Source organism: Helicoverpa zea, chromosome 8 (assembly GCF_022581195.2).
Source record: "Helicoverpa zea isolate HzStark_Cry1AcR chromosome 8, ilHelZeax1.1, whole genome shotgun sequence".
Lineage (NCBI taxonomy): Eukaryota > Metazoa > Arthropoda > Insecta > Lepidoptera > Noctuidae > Helicoverpa > Helicoverpa zea.
The window spans coordinates 6,034,180-6,051,944 of NC_061459.1; the positions used below are offsets into that span (position 1 = coordinate 6,034,180).

A 17,765-nucleotide genomic window follows, 5' to 3' on the forward strand; every position below is an offset into this window, starting at 1 on the left:
CCTGGAATCGAACCCATGCACTCAGAGGTTGGTGCTTTACCCACTAACCCACCATGACTTTTTTTTTTTATATACAAAACCTACATTAATGCCTAAATATTTAATGTACCTTTTGAGTGCAAAAACGTCGTCAGTTTGTAGTTTTCTTTAAAACTATAGGACTGGGGGGCCTCATGATTGTGGCAGTGAAGTATAAAAAGAGTATGGTATGTTAAATTATCCATTTACTAAGCTTTAATGCACAAATAACAGTAATGGTTGGACCATTTATATTAGCAAATGTACAATAGGCCAGATGAACCAATCATTAAACAGCAGATACAACACTGTCTCAACTCGATGAAATTACATCAGTAAAATAGAAAGAATCATTAAGGTAACTGTCAGAACAACAATTTATCCTTAAAACCAGGTCATCCTTTTGTAAAACCAGGAGTTAAATACGAGATAAACAAAGTTTTGAAAAAAACAACGAAACAACAAAGGTAGGAACGAACTTATGGCTTAAAAAGTCCCATATACAGCATCTTTCAATTAGGTATGGAATGATTTTATCTAGTATTTAAGTTATTTACTAATTAGAAATTTGAAAATGTTGGAATTATGACACTAAACGCACTAAGGATCAGTTTTTTTTTCTTTTTTAACGTTCGTAGAACTATAGTGACAACAACACACAGTGATATGGCAATACTGAAGTGTGAGAGTGCACGCAAAAAAAAAATACAACTTATAAACAATTTACGTCTGGCCCAAATACGTACACGTCATCGCTAATAAGGTTCTTTCGCGATGTGATGTGATGATCTCTACCTGGCAGTTATTTCCCATTAATGAAAAAGATTTCAAACCCATTCAGTAGTTAAGGAGCTAATAATCAATTCTTTATAATATTAAAGTTAAGAGGACGAATTGGAATTTTTGGCGCCAAGGATCTCAATTTTTCTCAGTAAATACAAAACGGATCAAAATACAACTTGGTTACCTGAAAGTTCATGATATAAACCTTATTTTGTTAGACGTAGAAACATGATTAGGTAACTTTTATAACAGAGAAAAATATATCAAACATACCTCTTTTTAAAAAGAGATTCACATATTATGGGCAAACTGGACCGATTTAAGCCTCTTGACTTTTTTAGTAGTTGAGTATATACATACTCTTTAAAATTGTAGAAGGAATGTTTATCAAATTATCATTTCTAAATAATAAAATTACAAAACCATTTTGTCGCTTACGACTTTTAGTTATAAGCTAGCGCGCGTATTGTTATCCTCGCCCCGCTCAGACGCTCCGACCCCTTTTGGCGCCTTAGATGCGCGTGCCGGTTATGGAATCATTGTTGACCAATTCGTCGCCTTAAGCTGTTAAGGTGCGCAGTAGTATTGCCAAAGATTTGCACTTATGATTAAACAACAGTGATGAAAACAAAAATCAAGACTACTCAGTCGTAGTATAGGAAGTGGTCGGTTAGTCCGCACCCAGGATCATAATCTCAGCATTCTCAGCTACCTCAGGCCAAATTAGGAGTTGGATGACGATGTTCAATAAAAATGGTTCGATTTTGCCTCAGCATGTTCTGCACAGTAAATAAATTGTTGTACTTTTTAAACCATGGGGTTTTATCTTACGAGACAAAAAAAAAACAAATATTTTGTAGTGAGTGGCAAAATTAATGTATATTTGAGAAATTACTGAGTGTAAGTATTTCAAATGTACCTTTAATGTATTGACTTCTGCGAGGATCGATGAATATAGTTTTCTACTTATAGCATGTGCATTTTGTTCGCATTAAGAACACAGCAGAAGTGATAATATATTTAATCTTCTTATGCTTTTGCCAGTAATACCAACTATTATAGAGAAGAAAATTAAAAGTATTCGTTATTTAAGGCTCTATTCAAAGTCGAAACCAAGATTTCGAATCGTGTAGTACAACACACATTTATTCTCATCAACTACCAAAATGCGAGATTTCTCAACTAATCACCAAGATAACAATAAGTGAATGTTTAGTACCAAAATCTCCAATAACAGAAGTGAAATAAATGTATGTAGAATACAGCTATATCATATAAATCAGCAAACATACCCTTAAACATTTGTAAGTATTGTTACGGTTGTTTTTTTATTATACCATTTAAACAACACAAAAACCTTAATTAAACTCTAGTACATGAGCACACAGGTGGAATTAAAACTATAGGAGTCATCAATAAAGCAGTCAAGAAGTAAAATTTAACAAATAGTTACTACTTATGACAAACGCTGTTATTACTAAAAGGTTTAATATCCACTCGATGTGTGTTTGTTTAACCACGCATCAAAAGTCTGTTTAAACTGTTTGTAATAACTCTGTTAAATTCTAATTTCACCTTTATATTCAATATATGCTCATGTGTATTAATTTATTGGCTATATATTTATTCACTACATTCAATTTTATCACATCACATGAAATAAAATTGTAGTAACCGCACAAAAATGCATTAATTAGGTGTACAAATTGTAACCAAAATATAAATTAGGTTAATACTATTTATTACTCAGATTATATGCCTAGACTTTGAAATGCGCTATTAATCAAGTTATTGGCCTGCAAAAAATATGTAAAAAAAGTAGCATATTAGACAATAACAACAAAGTTACCAGATATTTCATCATTTGAATAAAAATAAATATTCACTATAATTTAACTGTGTTCTTTCAGGGTGAACATTGCGGTTTAATCATAAAACTAAATAAGAACACCAGGTGAATGTGTTTAAACGCAGTTAATAATATCGCTGCAGTTTACATCGACGACAGGGCAATTATTTAGTGTCATGATCTAGTATATTATATGTGCAGGTAGGATGAAGAAGTGGTTGACGTTCATTCGACATCCATTTGTTCTTGTGTTTGTTGCGCGTCAGAAGGCGCGGAGCCGGCGTCGGGCTGGCCGTCGCCAGCTGTGGGGTTGGCCGGGGGTGGCGTCTTCTCTTTAGGTTTCGGTTTGTTTAACACTGGGTTAACAGTGTTCTCAAACGTCTGAAATAGATATTTAATAATTATAACTATAACGTCGTATTACTCTTAATTATTCAACATATATATCCTTATGTGTAGAAGTCAATATTGTGGTAAGTACAATCAGTACGTTGTGTGTACCTGTCGCTCCTGGCGGATGTGGTGCGTGGAGTGCGGCGGCGGCGCGTGCGGCGGCGCGCGCGCGAGCGCCTGGCGCGCCGCCTCCAGCCACGCCAGCGCGCGCGCCGCCGCCTCCGCCACCTTCTGCACCTCCGCCTCCGACAGGTGCGAGTACTTCGCGTCGCCCGCCCTGAAACAATCAAAATATTCATTAAAAATTCATGTGACTACTAGCGATGGAAAGTACAATAACTGATTATATTGCTGTAAATGTGAGTAATTCTGTCACAATGGTGTGAATATTACTGTGTTGCAAGCTATCAGTCCTAAAGGTCCTAAAATATTAGTACAAAACAGATAACATACTTGTACAAGTCGACAGCCTTGTTCGCCAACTGTATTGCTCTAGAGAAATCATCTAATGCGCCAGGACGAAGTTCGAACTCCAGACGTCGCTGCTTGATAGGCTCGCCTTCAGTTTTCAGCTCCGTCAATTTATCGCTGTATACCTGGAATTAACAAAAATAACGTAAAAAACATTCTTAGTTCTCCTTCAGGTAAAAACTTAAAATTGTGTGAATGTCAATTAATATTACCTGTCTGTGTTGATCTTCTCCTTCATCATACAGCCATTGTTCTAGGGCGTCTAACTGATTAACAAGTCTGTTACGATTATCTTCCGCAATGAAGTCATGCAGGCTTTCTCCCTCTGAGAGTTTGCCCCGCAGTTCATACACGTATTCCTCCAAAGCGTTACGAGCATCAGCCCTTTCTTTTTCCTGTCTGTCTTGAGCTTGCATTTTACCCTGAAAATTTAAAAATATAAGAGAGAGATTATTATCTATCTTTCCAACTATTTAATTCGCATGATAAATGTCTAATTTTATATTTAACTAATATTAATTACCTCTTGCTCCAAATAAGCATTGAGTTCATTCTTAGCAAGTCCATGTGTTTGGGCATCAATTGGGAGCTCAATAGTTTTGACGAGAACCTTCTTGGTCTTGTCCTTTGATTTATCCTTTTTATCATCAGGGTTATCCTGCGAATAAGCACACAAGTTCAAATCTAAAAAAAACATTTTTCCCCACTACCATCACTGCTTGGATAGTATTTTTAAGTTTTTTCTTTAAATTTTATTTCCAAGCAATGAGGTGACCCATTTGCATTTATTTCAACATTTAATAAAATACAATAATAAAAATAACTTAAGCTTCACAAGTCCTCCATACTCCAGGGTTTCTGCAGAACGAAAAATATGAAAAAACGAAACAATCAACTTCAAGCTTGACAAAAACATGCGTGGACACAGAGATAAGTTTAAAAGAACAAAAACAAGTAGAAATCGCATGAGGCGGTACTAACCTCATCAAACTAGAAATTTGTGCAAATGGACCTCAAGATGAGGGTGGGGACGAAATGTAACATTGTGATGTCTGCTGCCAGAAGTTTATAATAACGAGGGCTGAGATAACAAAATAGCGTTAGATTGTAAAACTAGGCGTTATGAAGAGAAGGCGGGCAACAAACAACACGGGACTGGACACACGCGCTACCGACACGTACCCCGCTGAACCACTGTCCTACTTTCTGTGTCCACGACTGTTTTTGTTGAGGCTCCCCCTTCATTTCGTCGTCTCTCACCTCTTGGTTCTCAGGACCATTTTGTTGTTGATCTTGGGCGGCGCCATTTGTGTCCATAGCAGCATCTTGTCCCTGAGAATTTTCATTCGCATTCTCCATCTCTATATTATCATTTTGAGCAGCATCTTGCTTCTTTTCAACAAGGGAGGCAGAGGCGACTGTGATTATGCCATGAATGTTCACTCTCACTTTGAGTTTCACTTTTTGTGACTCGCCTTCAGCTGTAGGCTGGACATCTCTTATATGCCACTGACCTGGAATTATTTATTTAAGTAGTTAGAAATTATTTATTTTTGTCTTGACCATTACGTTATATTAGCACAATTGAGACTGTGATACATACCAATAAAGGTGTCTGGGTAGGGCACTTGATCAGAGTAGTAAGCACTAACAGAGAAGGGCTCCTTCCTGTAGAATGTCAACATCTTGGAGAATGGAGCAGCGTGGAATGCAGAGAACACCTGTAATTAAAAGATTTTACCAATTAAATGTCACTGTCCATTTTAGTAGTAGTGTAAATCTAAAGGAAATCTTTCTATCTCTGTATGCTTTCAGACTGAAACCATTTAATGAACAAGATGGTTTAAACTGACTTTAAATAAAAAGATTTATCAAGATTAGTCTTTGGTAAGTACATAGGTACACAAATAAGTGAAACAAGTAATTACTATCTAACCATGTATAAACTTTTTTTTTACAATAAGGTTTGCTGTAAGAAAACCCAATTCTGGGTTAAGCTTGCCTTTGCATATCATCTTTTGAAAATTATTTATGTATTTATATTGTCTGCAATAGAGGATAATAATCAACACGAATATTATAAACAAAAGAACAGATTTGATTATTTGTTTGACATGATTTAACTTCATGACAGCTTTGAAAAATTATTTTACTGTTGGGAAGCTACATTATCGCTGGTGAACATAAGCTTTATTTTATCCGGGTACGGATAAAACCGCGGGAAGACTGGAATAAAGGCTAGTATTTGTTGCTGACCTCCATGTCACCGTCCTCGCCCTTGGCGGCGTCCCAGGCGAGGCGCACGGCGTAGGGCGTGACGTCGGTGACGCTGAACTCGCGCACGCGCACGGCCGGGCTCAGCATGGCGCACTGCAGCGCGCAGCCGCGCGACACCGCCTCGTCCTGTACAACACGTAAGCGTCACTTCTGTCCTTTCAAGGCCTTTTTTTGTTGGAAATCATCAAATAATCCCTCACGCTGCGGGTGCAGCATAGGGGAGTGTCAGTCTTACTGACGAAAACCAACCATGTTTTCTCGTAAGCCCTTTGCGTTCCAGGGCCGAGTTATCTCTTTCAAACAATCTCTTATGCAGGAATGCACAGCCCATGCATAAGTTTAAGTACATTTGTATTTCTTTGTATAGTATGTATGTAGTCAGATATAAATGGTGTTATTACAACCAGTTTGTAATCAGCTGGTGATATATATGTCAGTGGAAAGAAATAAATGTTAGGAAGTATGTAAAAACCATATCTATGCTAATGTTACCTGATTTAATGTGGTTGAAGCATGCTTGTTAAAGACTTGTTCAATCAAGTTTTTGACTGCAGGAATTCTAGTAGAACCTCCAACAATCTCCACAGAATGAATGTCTTCAGGTCTAAGCTCTGAAACAATGATGTTAATGTTAACATGGCATGTGTTGTTGTGCATGAAGATATAAAGCTACAGAGATAAGAATGCAGTAATAATGTTACTCACTGGCATTATGCAATATGGCCCTCATAGTTCTTTCGATGCGTGTGAAGGTCTCAGCACAGATTTGCTCCATTTGCGATCGCTGCATCTCACTTGAGACATCGCGCTCCTCCATGAAGCACTCAATATTGATTGGCAGACGGGTGCTGTTAGCTGACATCTGTTTCTTGAGTTTCTCCACTTCTTGAAGAAGCCGAAGGAAAGCCCTGCAAGGAAATATTATGTGTGTAAGATTCATGATGAACTAGAGCAACTTAATCTATACATATAATAAATCTGTAAAAAAACTGTGTCTGTACATTGAATATATTAAAAAAATAATAATTGGGTGGGGTTTAGAAACAGTAATGGAGCACAAATCCAAAAAAAAAATTCTGTCTGTATGTCTGTTTGTTTGTACACGCTAATCTTCCGAACTACTGAACGGATTTCAATGATTTTTTCTTTGTTGCGTCAGTATTAAGCCTGGTCAACATATAGGCTATAATTTATCTTCGAAACTTGAAGACCTGATGCAGAACACCATCAGACCAACAAAACTATAAGAGATACAAAAATGGTGTCATGGCAAAAATTGTTTCATGTGATGAGCATTTTCAGCTGAGATAATAAATTTGAAGATCTGGAACACCTGATGTGGAACCCCAAGAGCCCAGCTTCTCTGTACCATATACAGGTATGCCGTTTTAGCAAAAGTTGTTCAATTTGATAAGCACTTTCTATTGACTTATACAAATTGAAGATCTAAAACACCTGATGTGGAACTCCAGGGGCCCAGCTAGACTATAGCATATAGAGGTATGACGTTTTAGCAAAAGTTGTTCAATCTGATAAGCACTCTCTGTTGACTTATAAAAATTGAAGATGTACAACACCTGATGTGGAAACCCAGGAGCCCAGCTAGACTATAGCTTATAAAGATATGACGTTTTAGCAAAAGTGGTTCAATCTGATAAGCACTCTCTATTTTGACGTATAAACATCGAAGATCTGGAACACCTGATGTGGAACTTCAAGAGCAATACTACACTTGAAATGTATAGAAATGAATGTTATGAAATAGGTATGGTGAATCAAAAAAAGTAATTAGTCCGTCTTTTAGATAACCCTAAAATAATGGACACGTATTTTTTCTTTTCTCCTTCTCACAAACAAATAATAACGAAGATATAACACGCTTGAATTTTGTGTTAAGTCACTGCTTAGTACAAATTTTACATACCTAGACGTGGCGTCACGAGCCCCCACTCTCCGATTTTTTTGCGTTATATATATCTAATCAAATCAAATCAAATCAAAAAACATTTATTCGCGTTCGTGACGCACAAACATAAACGAATATACATATAAAATCAAACAAAAACAAAACAAGAATAAAAAAGAAGAACAGAGGAATATGGTGAAAGGAAAATATGCGTCACAATCACGCGAAATGGCCCTCGCTCAGCATATGCAGCGACCCTATCCGAAACAGAGTCGCGGCGCTGGTTTTCAGCTATGGCCACCACTGACATGTGACATCTCATTATTATTTTGTATGTCTCTTCCAGACCTCGGGACTACAGAGTTCCGAATTTTTGGGAGGCAAACGTGAGGCCAAAGCCAACACGCTGAAGCCCTTTTGAGACAACTTTAATGAAATGGTGACACAAAACCGACAATTATCCCTTTATACACTATAGAAATGAACCCAAGGACAATCCCCGGTGAACGTCGTTAAAAAAAAAGACAATCTGTGCTATACCATTGCAAACTGTGGATGAATACTACTTGGGCTATTGTGATGGGATGCTAATAGACTAGGAATGGGGAAACTACGGGAACTATGGCTCCTGCCGATGACAATGTATTAGATACATGTAAAAATGGCAGGTGGAGACTCGCCAGCTCACTTACTGGGCCCCCGGGAATCTGTCACTGAATAGCAACAAATGGGCAACAGGGACATGAGTGGCTGAAGTGTGAGGATACCTCGGCGGATTTTAAACGCAGATTACGCGCTCCCTGTGGGTCACTTACCACGAGGCACCTATCCTCCGAGCAGGGCTACTAACCCTGCTCAAGCGACTCCACTCTGGATGGTCAAGCCAAGCCAGAGGCGTGAGACCTACCCCCGTCATGGTTCACTCCGACCGGCCGGAGATGGGGGACAGTATACTCTCCGTGGAGAACTCAGTATATAGCCCCGCGGGGTCGCTACTCCCCGTCATCAGCCTCAGATATCCTGCGATGCTTATATCTCATTATTATTGTCGTTATTATCTCAAGAGCCTTTGTCCCAATTATGTTAGGGTCGACTTCCAGTCACGATGCAACTGAGTACCAGTGTTTTAAAAGGAGCGACTGCCTATTTGACCTCCACAACCCGGTTAACCGCTCAACCCCCAACACCCCTCGGTAAAACTGGTCAGACATACTGGGTTCTGACTACCCATAACGACTGCCAAGAATTTTCAATGACAGCCGGAACCTACAGTTTAACATCCCCTCCAAATAACGGTCATCCAAAATATACGTAGAAAGTACATACGAACTTAGAAAAGTTGCATTGGCAGGTACTTGCCAGACCTGGAATTAAAGACGCACGCTCATACTTGAGAGACTGGTTCTCTACCCACTAAACCACCACGACTTCCACTAAGTCACCACGACTTTGTCATCTATTTAATGTTTTTTTACGTAATAATACGTGTAATATTTTTGCCACACACAACTTAAATGCGGACTAATTAGAATCACTACTTTTATCCCTATGGTCACGTCTATTGCGGTTCAGTTCTCAGCGTTTTGTTTAGTCTGCTGTGCTTTTGCCGTTAAAGTACAAAAATTAAATATATGGAACATTTAATATCAGTATCAGACGATTCAGATCTTTGATTTTGCTGACCCCGTAGTCGCAGGCATAAGGGACAGGGTCCGCGTACGAAGTCGCGGGCAGAAGCTAGTGAATAATAAAACAGTAAAGGATGTCAATAGCACTAAAGCATATTTTTTTTTCAAATATGAGTTATACAACTATTTAATTGCAAACTAATATATTATATGCACAAATGATAATATAACTGTGAGTAACCTTTGATTTTTTCTGGCATCCAGCTTTAATCTGCTGAAGATGTCTTGACAGAAATAGTCAGCCAGAGCCATGTCAATGTCCCGTCCACCACATTGGGCATCCGTTGATGTAGCCAAGACACGCAGTTTGCCCTTGTTGAAGGCACATGCTGACACCTACACAATTAATGATCCAAAGTTTAGTTTAAAACATATGTATAGTAAACATACATGTATAACACAAAACAGGTAATAACATACCTGCAGTGAACTATGTCCAAAGTCAACAAACACCACATTCTTAGGCTTCTCTTCAGGTGCAGGTAAGTCCTGCTTATAAATACCATAAGCCAAAGCAGTGGCTGTTGTTTCATTCATAAGGCGCAATACATTCAGTCCTGAAAATAATAAATATGCACCAAATTAACTATGGCTATGTTACCTTATATGCTAACAAATGTGCAGTATCAAATATCAATAGCAGATAAATAGAATTTCATGCCATACAACTTTAGTGAAAAAACTTATAGTTGTTCTTACCTGCAATACTAGCAGCATCCAATAGAGCATTTCTCTCAGAGTTTGTAAAGTAACTAGGCACAGATATGACACAGTCATTAATTGGGGTCTGCAAAGCTATTGTTGCACTATCTTTCAACTTTGTAAACAGCATAGCCGTTATCTGAAAATTAGACATGTTATATTTTTTTTTTTTTTTAATATATCATATTATCTTATTTTTTACTATTACACAAGACTGTACCTGCTCTGGAGTAAAGACATTATCTTCTCCCAGGTAATTCACTCTGATACCAATTCCATCATCAGGTCTTTGTTCCACTTTGAATGGGAAATATTTCAACTCCTTTTGAACATAAGGGTCAGAGAATTTTCTACCTAATAGTCTCTTGAAACCAAAAACAGTATTTTTCATATTTGTAACCATCTGGTTCTTTGCAGCCACACCTAATATTCGATTTTTCGATGAAAATGCCACACATGATCTGAAAATATAATTCCTCAATTGGAATACAAATCATCACAAGTAGACAGGATACTTATAAGGACATAATTTGAAGTGATCCTATATTTGTAAGAGATTTAAATACATTGCCAACCAACAATAATACCTAGCCTTGTACCAAAAAGTATTACTTTTTATGAAGAAAAAAAGATTACCGGTGAAATATTCAATGCCATCTACATTAATTATTTGTTGTAATTGTAACTTTTAATTACTAAGTGATGGTATTTTTTTAGACACTATTTGCCATTTGAAAACTTGATAAAAATAAAATTCATCGAATGATATTAGTTTATGACAAATAGCTGTATTTAGAGATACTGAATATCATAGATTTTTCTACTATGAATTAGAGATGGGTAACTCAGGAGTGATAGATAAAAAAGATATGTATCTTTCCGTTCTTATCACTCACTCTTTGTATCAGTTCAAATCCGAATGTATCAGTGTATCTTTAACAACTCATTCAATCCGTCGTCCGTATCTGTGTTGCACTCGCACACACAGCGTTGAGCGGCTGGCGTCACGGTTTCTCATCGGAAAGTCCAGACATCTCTTTCGCACTTCCCTACTTAGAATGTTCTGTCTCACTTTCTCGATACCGAGAATAAGTGTTTGACCATTATTTTTATTTATTTATTCGTTTTACACGGCTTTAACAGCTAATTACATAATTGTATACTTAAATTTAAAATGAAAAATAGAAACTTAAAAATAAAAAAAATAAACTTAAAAATATTATAAACTGATATACGAATCTATCTATCCTAAACGAATCTATCACTCTTAGTTCGTACTGATTTAGTGATACATTGGATTGAATTGAACGAAGCGAGTCACTCTGAGCAACAGTCACTCGCGGATTCGAAAGGATATAGAGATACAAAAGAGTAATACATATCCCAGTGATCAAAAGATACATATCAATCTTTTCTTTTCAATGATACGTTTTTCCCATGTCTACTATGAATTATGATAACCTTTTATCAAATGTTGGCTAACCACAAACATGGAAGCAATGACATTCATTCCTAAAATGAATTTTCCAAGTTATGAATGAATTTTAACTATGTTACTGATTTTTACAGACAGTTCCATTCATTGTGAACTCATTTTTATTTTTTTTTGTACAGTGAATTATTACTAAACATGCAATAGTATGGTGAGTTGCACCATCAAACTATAAAACTGTAATCAGCTGTCTGCCACCCTTTCGTCAAGTCAGCAATGTCACAATTGCAAATGGTTTGGTGATCATTATAGTTAAATGGTGTAAATCACTGTTACAATTAACATGACCTATGGGTATCGGATTTATTGGTTAAATCCTGTTTTTATGAAGACTGTTAGTATTTATTAGATTAGAGTAACAAATAAAATGATAGACAGGAAAGGATCAACCTTTGATGCTGATGAGGGGGGATGGAAAACAGTAATAGTAATGACACAATGTAGCTTGGCATCATAGATTTGTGTGCATCAGAATAGCTGGTTGTCTATGGTGTTGGTCTATGAGAGTTGCAGTTATTAGTGACATAATTATATCAAGTTTGAATTGAAACTTTTGAATTTTGGCTTTAATGGCGTTGAGTCTGTAAAAAGATGACTGTAGGTAAATCATATTAGTGCCATTCAAACTGTTACAATGTTGTGATTAATTTCCATCCGCTAGCACAGACACAAGTAACTTAGCCTATTTTCTCTACAATAAATAGTATGTTTTGTTTTCAAAGCTTGCTCTTCAACTTACATAATGCTATAATGGTATGCTCATTACATCATAATAATTATGTTCCATATAATCTTATATTTATTGCTACAGCCTGAGTCTACACATAAATTTAACCTATGTCTCTGTAAAAGTATATATTTTTATGTCATGATCTCTTACCATATTTTCAGAATACAAGGCTTACAAATGATTTACATCAGGATGCATATAAAAAAATATATAAATACATACTCATTATAGAAATTAGGTCAATCTGTCAGTTACATGGATCGTTAAATCATTACTATTTGGGAATCTGACAAATATGTGAGTGAAATTAAAACTATAATTGCATATAGGTGATATTCTGGATAAGTGTGACTAACCTACAATGATAAATCGAATTGTTGCAAGGACATTGAAACGAAAACTGTTGATCACGGAAAAGTTTACTGTCAGAATAGGTCAATTATATCTTCCAAGGGCTAGATGATTTGAGAATACAAAAAATCTTAACTGCTAAGGAATTGAATAGTGAGCCTACAAGAAAATTATCCCGTAGCTCGAACATGACAAGCAGATAATCAAATCAGATGTTTTAAGGTTTTAGGTTTGTCAATGGGCGAGACATGATGACAGCATGATGAGAAATTATTTTACCCTCATATAGAAATAAAAACACTGTTTAGTACTTACGGAGTCCCGCGGAGGCTATAATCGTTGGCTATTGTCTCAATACCACCTGCTTTAGCCACAGCGATATAACATGATTCATTACCGAAATCAATACCAATGACGGACATAGCGGCCATCGTTAACTGAAATTTGTCTTAATTTCTTACAAGAATTGTTAAATCTTGCTTATCTTCCGAATCACACGAACAGAGAAACACGTTGCTGTAGTCGACAATCGATCAATCTATCGTACAAACGCCGGTTTATTGCCGCATAGTTCCTTCATTCGTGCTTGTACGCGAATTTTCTAGAAGTGTGGCCAGTAGTGTTGTATTTAGTATTCTTATTCGATTTGGTCATTAGTCGATTTGGCTAAGTTCATTTTTTTTCTAATAATGTTTCCATTCATAAATTAATAATCAACTTACACAACACTCCAATTCTTTGGAATTTTATTGATTTTTAGAGGGTGATTTTAATTAAAAAAAAAAATCGTAAAATTGCACAATTTTATTGATCGTCTAGGAAGCTCCTACGGCTTGGCCGTGACTTAACCATGAACGCGCGACGGAGGTGCGCGGTGCTCCAATGGAGGCTAATACTTATAGTCTTCTGCTTGAAAATTAGCCACAAGACACTATCAAATTTCGCGTAAACTGTAGCAAAATGTTTGAGAATTCACTGACCCTTTTAAATTTTACTTATAAGGAACTCCCTAGACGACGAACGTTTACCTATTTTGCTCTATCGACAGATCCGACTAGTGTTAGCAATCTGTGTTGAAGACAGCACAGTGATTTTTTGCGATTATGGCACAATATTTGTGTTTGGTCTAAGATTTCACGCAGCTCGCAATAAATCAATATTTTTTAAGAACCTATATTTTGATCATAATAAATAAATGTCATAGGTTATCACTATCCTATCAGTGTTGCAAGGCGTGACAGTGTGTGTTCCAAAATATAGATCTACTAATTTATTTTTGCTAGAAAAGACATATAATATCCTAATATAAGGGTAAGATGAGTATCCGTCAGTTGCAGAAAGCTCCATTAAAGTTAAAGCTTCTTTAAATCTATTACTGACTCTTTCTTTGTCAACAAGATAAAAAGTGTTGATTTAATGAAGCTTTAATTTTAATGGACCTTTGTGCAACTGACGGTAAGTCATGCAAGTATGACGACGCACGCACGTACGCGACATATGTTAGGTGTACTCGGTGTTACCCAAATCAGTAATAAATAAAAGCTAAAAACATAGCTAATCATCTAAATAGAGTTAGGTTGATAGTTAAGATTATTAACATTGGAGCAGCAGCTTGTCTTGTCTGTATATCGGAACACACACTGAAAAATCCGCTTCAAGTTTTTTTTGCTATGCCGAGGTCACCTTCACCGATTTTAAGGCTGATTTACATTGAGTCAGTAACTGACGTCAGTCCACTGACAAGTCAGTGCTGACCCGGCACTGCCATCGTGTAAATTGGTTTGAAGTCAGTACAGTACTACTGACGGAACACTGACACTACACTGACTTCGTGTAAATTGCACGCGTCAGTTTTCGGCGCCTACACTGACGTCAGTTACTGACTCAATGTAAATCAGCCTTTATGATTGTGTGTATGACGTTTATATAGTCAATTCAATCGTTTTTATTCACGCTCCACTTATTAGCGTCGAGTGATTGTATTAACACTTTCAGGTTCCGTTCAGGTAAAATCTTCAGTATGAGTGGTGAACCCCAAGCGAAACGTACCAAAATGAGCGCCCTAGAGCAGTTAAAACAATATTGTACGGTGGTGGCCGATACCGGTGATTTTGAAGGTTAGAAATAATTATATTGTTTTCTTTATTTTATGAAAGTTAGAATTTCGGAGCAGGTCAAGTTCCCCATGACTTGTTTATAATAACGACACACGATCTGACCTCGTAATAGGTTATTGAAAGTTCCGACCCGTAATGTTGGGAAGGTAGAATAATGTAATTTTTTATGTTCTATATAAAAATATGATATGGAATTTGATTTATAAGTCTAAATACTTCTTATTATAAGCTCGCATTGAGTGAAAATGCTTTTAAAAAGATACCTTCATATTAAGCAAGATTCAACAAGGAGAGGTCAGGGTCATCCACATGTTTCAATTAAGTTTCTTACAGATATAATAGATTTTTTAATGAGAATAAATATAATATTTTTTATAATGTCTGGGCCATAGTTTAATTAAATGTCAAATGTTGCAGCAATGAAGGAGTACAAACCAACAGATGCTACTACAAATCCAAGTTTGATATTGTCTGCGGCTGCCATGGAGCAGTACCAGCATATACTTGATAAAGCCATCAAATATGCGAAGGAGGTTGGCAGGTATGTGGTACTGTTTCTTTTGAGTTCTCTTTGAAATAAGTAGAATAATTTATTGAGCAAGGCATGCATATTTATGTTCAACTTGTAGGAATGTCATTGCCAACAATTTAATATCTAAGTTATTCTACATTATACTTTCAGCACTGTGGAAGAGCAAGTAGCAGAGACCCTGGACATGCTCAGTGTATTGTTTGGTTGTGAGATACTTAAGATCATTCCTGGGAGAGTCTCTGTGGAAGTTGACGCCAGGTAATTAAATATTTATGTACCTGAAATATAAATATTTCTTTGTTAGAAACTTATTTAACCAATTTCTTATTATTAGCCTAGTTTTTAAAATTACTTTTACATTAATACAAAATGCAAAATATTCTTAATACCACAATACAGTTTTAATCAGTATATTACTACTACTAATTATCATTGATATCTTATCTAAATGCTTATTAGAAAATAACATTGTATTATGTAATCAATTATTTACATTGCATGCTGATTGCATTCTTCATTAAAATGTTAGTATAGTAGCAAGATACAAGTTTGCTATAACGCTGCAACATCTTTGTTTTCAGATTGTCCTTTGATAAGGATGCCAGCATATCCAAGGCTATCAAGCTGATCAACATGTTTGCTGAATATGGCATTAAGAAGGAACGCATTCTAATAAAGTTGGCTTCAACTTGGGAAGGCATCCAAGCAGCAAGGTAACAATTGGTATTTGAATTAGAAAAATGTTTTAAAATGTCTTATGTGTACTAAATGTGTGTAGTTCTTCCTGTGTATTTAGTTCTTTCAACTATTGACAGAAGTTTTGTTCCCACCTACAACAAGAAATGAGAGCTGACATCCCCAACAGCTTTCAATCATACAGCAAAATAACTCACTTGTTTGCTTCCTTTCTGTGTAATATTATGCCCCATTTTAAGATATAAACTATCATAACATAAACTATTGACCTGATAATACTTATGTATCAATAACAAGAACTTAAGTTGTAGTTTATAAAATGTTATCCAAACACGGGATCAATCTTTTAATTTTATATTTTTACTTTATAGAGAATTAGAGAAAAAACATGGAATCCACTGTAATTTGACCTTGCTGTTCTCTTTGTACCAAGCTATTGCTTGTGCTGAAGCTAATGTCACCCTTATATCACCATTTGTTGGAAGAATTCTGGATTGGTAAGTTTAATTTATTCAGCACACAAGATTTAAGTTTTTACATTTTATACTTGGATGTACAGAATTTTACCATTAAAGTATTTTGAAGGATTTGCTGTGCTTAACTCTCACTCTGTAATAATGTTCTGAGCCAGTTGGACACACAAACAGCGATCATATATGACTAGCTAAATTGTGTTGTACATACTCAGTGGTGCGATGATAAGATAGGACATAACATGTTGTAGGTATGTTGAGCACACAAAGAAGACATATGAAGGTAAAGAAGACCCTGGCGTCGTGTCAGTCACTCGCGTATACAATTACTACAAGAAATTTGGCTACAAGACTCAAGTGATGGGAGCATCTTTCCGTAACACTGGCGAGATTCGCGAGCTAGCCGGCTGCGACCTGCTTACCATCAGCCCTAAGCTTTTACAAGAGTTGGCATCCAGTGAGCAACCACTGAAGAGAGTGAGTTTAATACCTTTTTGATTCATTATAAGAGAGCATCATGAAGTCATTAGTTTATCTTCAATCTATGAAATCTTGCATAGTAACATTACTTTGCGATTTTTGTATTAACGTCAGAATTTCGTTTACTGCTTCGTCATAAGCGTATTTTTGCATTTGAATGTCTCTCTAAATGCATGGTTGAGGATAATTTTGTACTTTTATTGATGCATAAAAACAAAGAAAAACTATCTTGAACATTAAATTAACCACATTGTAACAAAATTAATTATATTTTGTCTGTTTACAGGTTCTGGACCCAAAGTTTGCTGCTCAGTGTGACATGGAAAAGATTTCCCTAAGCGAGTCGCAGTTCCGTTGGCATCTTAATGAAGATCAGATGGCTACTGACAAACTTTCGGACGGAATCAGGAAATTTGCTGCTGACACAAGAAAACTTGAGACTCTTATCAAAGCTCTATTGGCTAAGAAGTAAATATGAAAAAGAAAAATGCACACTAACTGGGGTTAAGAGGCACAATTAGGCTAAGCTTAAATTTAAGCATAAGGAGTGATTTAAATAAATTGTTTTTCATATATTTTTACGAGGTTTTCTTGAGGTTTTTTTATATGTGTTATTTTTACATTGTTAATTAGATAACTTCCTATTGTATTCCATTTTCTATTACTAACCTGTTGTGTGTGTGTGTGTAACACACCTGTTGTGTTGTAAAAAGGGACCGCAAAATTAGTACATTCCAGTACAAATTGTTGTATAAATCTTTATTGGAGGGTTTAGAAGATACCTATTAAACTATTTTCAAAAATTGC

General features: G+C 36.2%; 2 protein-coding genes across 4 annotated transcripts; one reads left to right on the top strand and one right to left on the bottom strand.

Moving 5' to 3' along the window:
* Nucleotides 1-1,653: 1,653 nt before the first annotated feature.
* Nucleotides 1,654-13,266, bottom strand: LOC124632259 (97 kDa heat shock protein). Of its 3 annotated transcripts, none has more exons than XM_047167024.1 (15): nt 12,976-13,266; nt 10,308-10,548; nt 10,085-10,226; nt 9,806-9,942; nt 9,567-9,721; nt 6,497-6,699; nt 6,284-6,402; nt 5,771-5,917; nt 5,118-5,235; nt 4,775-5,028; nt 4,038-4,151; nt 3,727-3,936; nt 3,497-3,639; nt 3,152-3,320; nt 1,654-3,031 (listed from the first exon to the last, which is right to left on the bottom strand). In XM_047167024.1, the coding sequence occupies exons 1-15, from the start codon at nt 13,089-13,091 to the stop codon at nt 2,876-2,878; spliced, it is 2,424 nt and encodes an 807-aa protein (XP_047022980.1). In that variant the 5' UTR covers nt 13,092-13,266; the 3' UTR covers nt 1,654-2,875. The 3 variants fall into 3 exon arrangements, with proteins under 3 accessions (XP_047022980.1, XP_047022978.1, XP_047022979.1); XM_047167022.1 differs by having other exon boundaries at nt 4,697-5,028; XM_047167023.1 differs by having other exon boundaries at nt 4,038-4,172; nt 12,976-13,265.
* A 1,297-nt stretch (nt 13,267-14,563) lies between these two features.
* LOC124632571 (probable transaldolase) lies at nt 14,564-17,761 on the top strand. The gene is made up of 7 exons (XM_047167444.1): nt 14,564-14,777; nt 15,195-15,318; nt 15,460-15,567; nt 15,891-16,022; nt 16,377-16,502; nt 16,730-16,955; nt 17,245-17,761. The coding sequence occupies exons 1-7, from the start codon at nt 14,681-14,683 to the stop codon at nt 17,428-17,430; spliced, it is 999 nt and encodes a 332-aa protein (XP_047023400.1). The 5' UTR covers nt 14,564-14,680; the 3' UTR covers nt 17,431-17,761.
* Nucleotides 17,762-17,765: the final 4 nt, after the last annotated feature.